This window comes from Malaclemys terrapin, chromosome 3 (genome assembly GCF_027887155.1).
Source record: "Malaclemys terrapin pileata isolate rMalTer1 chromosome 3, rMalTer1.hap1, whole genome shotgun sequence".
In the NCBI taxonomy this organism is placed as follows: domain Eukaryota; kingdom Metazoa; phylum Chordata; order Testudines; family Emydidae; genus Malaclemys; species Malaclemys terrapin.
The window spans coordinates 178,886,577-178,893,472 of record NC_071507.1 but is presented as its reverse complement, the minus strand read 5'-3'; the positions used below and the strand labels follow the sequence as shown (position 1 = coordinate 178,893,472).

The 6,896-nt window shown below is 43.3% G+C and overlaps 1 protein-coding gene across 1 annotated transcript; it reads right to left on the bottom strand.

Annotated features, from left to right (window-relative positions):
- Window positions 1-4,139: 4,139 nt before the first annotated feature.
- KCNF1 (potassium voltage-gated channel modifier subfamily F member 1) lies at window positions 4,140-6,529 on the bottom strand. The gene has a single exon (XM_054023081.1). The coding sequence runs from the start codon at window positions 5,955-5,957 to the stop codon at window positions 4,494-4,496; it is 1,464 nt and encodes a 487-aa protein (XP_053879056.1). The 5' UTR covers window positions 5,958-6,529; the 3' UTR covers window positions 4,140-4,493.
- Window positions 6,530-6,896: the final 367 nt, after the last annotated feature.

Genomic DNA, 6,896 nt, shown 5'->3' with positions numbered 1-6,896 from the left:
CCAGTTCACTTCACTTACCTGTGAGTCTGGAGGCAGCAGAGGGAGAAGGAGGAAGAAATGGCTGGAATCTTCAAGAGGGCCCCTACCAGATCTTCTGTGGGTATTAGAGGGATTGAGGGTACTTGTGTGGGGGTTTCTTCATAAGAGGTTTGCTTGGGAGGCTCCTTTCCCTAATCTCTAATTTTATTCAGGTGAGAGGACTGAATTTCCGGGGCCATGCATCCCCACTTCTGCTCCCTGATCAGCATCTGTGATGTGCAGATGACATTGTTGAGACATCAGGGGATGTGTAATGCATCTGCTGATATTATCCCTGTAAACCTAAATTCTATGTCAATTGGCCTAGGTGGATTCACAGGGCAGGGGCAGCCCTGCGCAGCTGCATAATAGCTGAGTGCCCAATCCTCTTCCCATTGAAGTCAGTAGCCAAATTCCCATTGACCTTTATGGGAGAGGGTTTGGGCCTTTAAACCTGAATAACGTGACTGCCTCTGTAGCAGTTACTTCCAGCTTGGAATAGAGAACAGCACCATGGCTGGAAAAGCCATGGACCTTCCATAGACCAGCAGCCTCAGAATTTGGACTGGACTGATCTGTTAGGGTGAGATTATGCCCAGGTTTTGTTTGGCCAAGCAGAGGAGGAAGGGACCCTGCCCTGCTCAGCCAAGTAAGATCTATACACTTTGTCAGTTTGGACCTGATACTGAGAGCAGCTCCTGCTCTCTGAATATTCCCTCCGGCAGGCTGGTTGGAGGAGGGAGGATAGAGGTGGGAAGTGGGCACAGCTTTGGCTTCACCCCACACTCCTCTCGCTGGTCAGAGTCTCTAGTCAGGCATGATGGGGGAAGTAACTGGAACCTTTGAAAGGCTACAGTAACTAATTTATCCTCTAGAGCAGCGGGTCTCAAACTCTAGCAACCCGAGGACCCCATTTTGATTTAAAAAATGTTGGTGACTCCCAAGTCCCCCTCACTCAGTCCTAGGCCCCACCCCCACCCCACTCCACCCCTTCCTGCCCCCCATTCACTCACTCCCCCCTCCCTCTGTCGCTCGCTCTCCCCCACCCTCACTCACTTTGACCAGGCTAGGGCAGGGGGTTGGGGTGCGGGAGGGTGTGTGGGGTGTGGGCTCTAGGCGGGAGTTTGGGTGTGGGAGGGTGCGGGGTGCAGGCGCTGGGAGGGAGTTTGAGTGCAGAAGGGGGTCAGGGGTCAGGCTATGGGAGAAGGTGAAGGAGGGAGTTTGGGTACAGGAGTGGGTGAGGGGTGCAGGCTCTGGGAGGGAGTTTGGATGTAAGATGGGGTGAGGGGTTGGGCTATGGGAGGAGGTGAGGGATGGAGTTTGGGTACAGGAGTGGGTACGGGGTGCAGGCTCTGGGAGGGAGTTTGGGTGCAGGAGGGGGTCAGGGGTTGTGCTATGGGAGGGAGTTTGGGTGTGGGAAAGAGTGGGGGCTCTGGGAGGGAGTTTGGGTACAGGAGTGGGTGCAGGGTGCAGGCTCTGGGAGGGAGTTTGGGTGCAGGAGCGGGTGCGGGGCTGGGTCAGGTGGTGAGGGGTGTGGGTGCGGGAGGGGGTGAGGGATGGCGCTTACCTCGGGCACCGACCCCAAAGCTCCCATTGGCTGCAGTTCCCGGACAGTGGGAGCTGTGGAGTCAGTGCTCAGGGAGGGGGCAACATGCAGAGACTCCCTGCACCACCACCCCCGCAGGGACTGCAGGGAACGGTGCGGGGCCAGGGCCCTGCTGCGCCGCGGGACTTTTAGTGCCTAAAATCTCCAGATTTGGCGTCAGTTGCCTCCTGGAGATAGAGGGAGGGGAAGGAGTTGATCAGCAGGGCCCGCGGACCTCCGGGAGTTCCCTCAGGGACCCCCAGGGATCCACGGACTCCAGTTTGAGAAACGCTGCTCTAGAGCAAGAAAGGAGCATGGGGAGAGTGGTGCTTCACAGTTGTGTGTCTGGGCCACAATACTGCCCGAGACGTGCTCTGCCGTGGTGTAGCTTACGCACCATCCTGTGGTCAGGACCATGCCTAATTGAAGAAATAAGTTAATAAGATTACTCTTAATAAAATAATAAGTTACTCCTTTATTTAATATCCTGTTAAATCAATTGTATGCCATAGCAGCAAGTGGTTAATGCTAATGAACAATACTAACAATATTATTTAGCAGTTTTATGTTTTCCATTTTCATAGTGCTTTGCAAACATTAATTCATCCCAATGCCTCCCTGTAAGGTAATGAAAAAATATTAATATCCCCATTTATAGATGAGGAACTAAAGAAAATATCAGTGGATATTGCTTCATATCCTGTTCACTCTTCTGTGATTGTAAAACAACAAGCTTGCAGCTTAGACTGAAATTGCTGACCATTAGGCCATGAAAATGAGGAGTTTAGATAACAAGACAGGGAAGAATAAGGGTCTCATTAGACCCTCCACTTCCACAGGTGAAAAGTGTGGGGATCCAATAGACCCAGCCCTAGAGAGCTTGTGGAAGTGCCACCCAGGAGGCATTGTTTTTCCTTCCCCTTGTAATCTCTACAAGGAATCTGTGGAGCTTGGGATCTGTAAATGGGGATGGTGAGATGGAGCTGGGCTGGACTAGTATTGAGGCTGGGGACTGGGAAACAACTGCAGATGTGATATAGTCTCCCACACCAACCCTGCAAAGAGGCTGTGTGCAAATGGCCATATACCTCCATTCAGTCTCCAACATCACCATCGATCACGGGAAATGTGTTTACAAGGTAGAAGAATTCCAAGGAACTCGGGACTGGATTGCTCAAAAGGAGTTAGGCTCCTAACTTCTATTTAATTTCAGTGGAAATTAGGAGCCTACTTTCTTTTGAGTAATCAGTCCTCATTGAGTTTCCCTGGCCCTGTGTAGGAGTAACCTACCTAAAAGTAGGAGCTATCTCATGTGCTCATATTTCAATTGGGCTATGCATGCAATGTAATGAAAATAAACAATATAGGCTGCAACAGGGAGGCACAAAAGTGGTTTTTTTTTTTGTTTTGTTTTTAATGATTTGGACTCACACTTAATATTAATTAAACATCTGGGGGCAGATTCTCTACTCCATTACACCAGTTTTATGGTGATGTTAATGTTGCTTTTAATGGAATTGCACCAATGTAAAACTGGTGTAACTGAGTGGAAAATCAGACCCATGGATGTCAGACTTTACTCCACCAAAATTCACTCTGACTTCAGTAGAAGTGTTGCTTGCACAAGGATTGCAGGATTGGGCCCATGGCTTAGTGTCTATGTTGATTTAATAAATTAACCTGTTACATGCTGAATTAACCATAATAAAACCAAATAGCTATTACAAGCATGAAAGGTGTTTAATTGTATTTAAGAAAATAAAACAATGCTTTGTTCAATCCAATGAACAATTCATCACCATAGATGTTATAAAGACTTTAATTTTTATTGCTAGTTTATTTATATTTATTTTCCGGTGATTTGAAATTCTTTGTTTCTGATGTAACTTAACTCCCTGTGTCAACCTGGCTTGGTTTTATACTGAATTAAAAGAAATTACATTTATAATTTTTTTTAAGTGATTGAGTTAAAATAACCTGAAGGTCACTACAATTGTAAAAGCAAATGTTTCTGTTGTAATTAAGTAATGACTATTTGTTTTACTTGCTTGAAAAACCCTATCACAGTACACTGATTCTGCTCCATACCTCTGTGGAATATTAAAATAGATTTTTCACAGAAAGAGGGACTGACATTATTGTCCAAAAAGTCACCCATAATTGCACTTTATAGACTGTAGAAGCCATCTTTTGGCAGGCTCACACATCCACGGTGTGTGATCATATTTTTAGTTAGCACTCGGGTAAAAATACCGCTTGTTACTTGTTACATTTTACTGGACACCTAAATACTTTAGGAGTGACAGTAGGGGTGTCTGAAACAATTTGTATCATGGGGGTGCTGAGAGCCATTGAACCAAACTGTAAACCCTGTATATGATGGAAATCACTTCAAGCCAGGGGGTACTCTGTACCCTCAGCACCCCTGGTTGCAGCACCTATGAGTGACAGTTTGATTTAATTTTTTTTTAAATTATTTCCTAACTATAAAAACCCCAAACAAAGCCTGAAGCACAAGTTCTCTGTGGTATTGTTATTCTTTATTATTACAGATACAGAATTTTGATTTTTATAAAGCTTAACATCCAAGTAATTGTACATATTACTGATCAAGAAGCTGTTTTCAATCTCTGAAATGATTACAAATTGATTTTTCAGGATGTATTAATTATAATCAGTCACATCTCAACTGCATCCTAATATTATATGTCAGGTAATAAAAATAAAGTCTTACCAACCTCTGATGAAGCTGCGATGAGGGTTAATTTGTATTCATGTTTGGAAAAGAAAGGCAGTGTTCCCTCTCAACATTGACAGGTCCCTTTAATCTTTTCACTAGAAGACTGTTAATTTGTCCCAGTCTGTAGCTGAACAGTAACAGTCACTTAGTTTATTTGCAGCTTTGAAGCCTGGTCCTGTAATGTTTCTCATCTGATAGGAGATGAATGAAGGTGTCACTGTGGGAAACTTTTAGCTGTCTGCTCCATGAAGGATGCTCCTTGCCTTCCCCCATAAGATCCTCTAGTTCATTCTTGGAGCCTCCAACTTTCCCCTCACCCGAGTATAGCTCCATCAGCTCCAGTTCATGCTTGGCAGCTGTTTCTAAAACTCTCTGCTTATTATAGTATCTGACAAAGTTGTTTATGATGGGGTGGATGGGAAGTGCTATAGCTATCACCCCACAAAGGAAACTGGTGGCAGCATTCAGTTTCCCCAGTGTTGTCTTAGGATATATGTCCCCGTATCCAACTGTGGTCATGGTTATAATTGCCCACCAAAATGACTGAGGGATGCTTTTAAATAAGGTTTCAGGGTGACTTTGCTCCATGGTATAACCAAGGGCAGAAAAGACAAAGATTCCAACAGCCAAGTACATAAGAAGCAGTCCTAGCTCCTTAAAGCTTCTTTTAAGAGCATAGGTTAAAGTCTGTAGCCCTGTGGAGTGGCGTGCGAGTTTGAAAATTCTAGCAATCCTCATGATCCGAAGTGCTTGAACAGCCTGTTGAACGTTGGTTAACTCCATCATTCCGGCACCCAAGTGGGTCAAGATCAAGCTGACATAGAAGGGAAGTATTGCAAAAACATCAATGATGTTCATGAAAGAAATCACAAAATACAGTTTATTAGGAGAAGAAATAAGTCTAAGCATATACTCCAAGGTAAACCAGCCTATACATGCTGTCTCAATGTTGTCCAGTGTTGGGTGTTCCACATGATTTCCCTCAGAGTCTACTATCTGGAGCTCTGGGATGGTCCCCAGGCACATTACTACAGATGAGATTAAAATAAATAGGAAGGACAACACTGCGATTACTCTAGCTGAATAGGATGATTCTGGTTTCTCCATTAATTTCCAAATATATTTCTGGCATCTCTTCCAGCGATTTTCAGAGGCATCCACTCCCAAATCATCCAGAATCAATTGCACCCTTCGGGCTATTTCTTCCAGTTCCTCCTTTTTTTCACTCAGATGAGTTTTGCAGCAGTCATCCAAGAATTTCAGGTCTACTTTCCAAAATTCCATTTCATTCTTGAAACATATAGGGCATATTCCTTTCTTCATGTGAATTTCTCCAAAGTAATATATATCAATAATACATTTGAAAGCATCTGGATCTCTGTCAAAATAAAATTCCCTTTTCCCAGGATCATAGTCATCACAGAGAGAGAAAATAGTATCATATCCCCCTGATAAACAGTTGATCAACTGTGCTAATCTTGTTGCTGGATATCGGTTCAGATTTTCTCCATATAGCACCTGCCTCGCCCCACCAACATTGACTATAATCTCTATATCTTCATTTTTTTCTGATCCATTACTGTCCACATCTGGAAATCTAGATTCACCTGCCATTTTAATGTTATTGATTTTTTTATATATATCAATTCTTAGTTTGCTTCCAAATATTTGCTGTTTGTAGCTTCTTTGTGAAAGCAAATCAGAACCAGGTAATGTATATTACAAATCTTACTGAAATGACTTTGAGTAATGCTAGGAAAGGTTACAGAAATAAACCTGCAGTCAGTAAAACCTTGCAAGGTATGCAACAAGCTGCAGTGAAAAGACAAGTCATCAGGCGTTGTGCGTAGAAGCAGGGACGTTAGAAAGAAATCAACTCCTCCAGCAGATATGAAAGAGAAGAAACCACTTAACAAAACTCACCCTCTAATTCAGTGCTTGAGAGTCTTTTCTGGGTCCATTCTTTCTCTTCCTCTGAAGTGATATTTATTCACAGACTGGCAGTCACATCAGTTCAAAAAATTCCTTGTTCTGATTAACGAAAAGTGAAATAACTGATAATTCTGAAAGACAATCAGCAGGATGATCCCACAGAAAGCTGTTGCAGTTTTTCCCTTCCACTCCGAGGACTCAAGGAAAGCTGCTGAGTTTACTTTTACTTTAAGGTCTGGAGTTTATGTGTTGACTCCTTCACACAGTGACAGGAAGTGTGCAGAGGAGAAACTTGTGCTTGTTTTTCTTTTGCTGTTTCTAAACACAATAGGAATTCCAAGCTGATGTCAGGTTCTTTCCAAACTATACCCTCTTCTGGTGAAACTCAGCAAAGCACAATCTGTACAGAAAAGCAATTTAACTGTTTTGGTGTATGTCTAGCTATAATGCAATTTTCTTTATAACCCTATGCCTTTTGAATACTTTAAAAGTATCAATGTTTAAAATGAATTGCAAAACATAATCATATCTAATGTAATTAAGAGCTGCAATACAGCTCTAGAGAAGAAAAATCAGGCTCATTTTCTTCAGCTGGTAAGGAGTAGCAAAAATATCTTTTGC

Coding starts and splice junctions, on each gene's coding strand:
- KCNF1 (XM_054023081.1), bottom strand. CDS start 5,957: ATGGCAGGTGAATCTAGATTTCCAGATGTGGACAGTAATGGATCAGAA.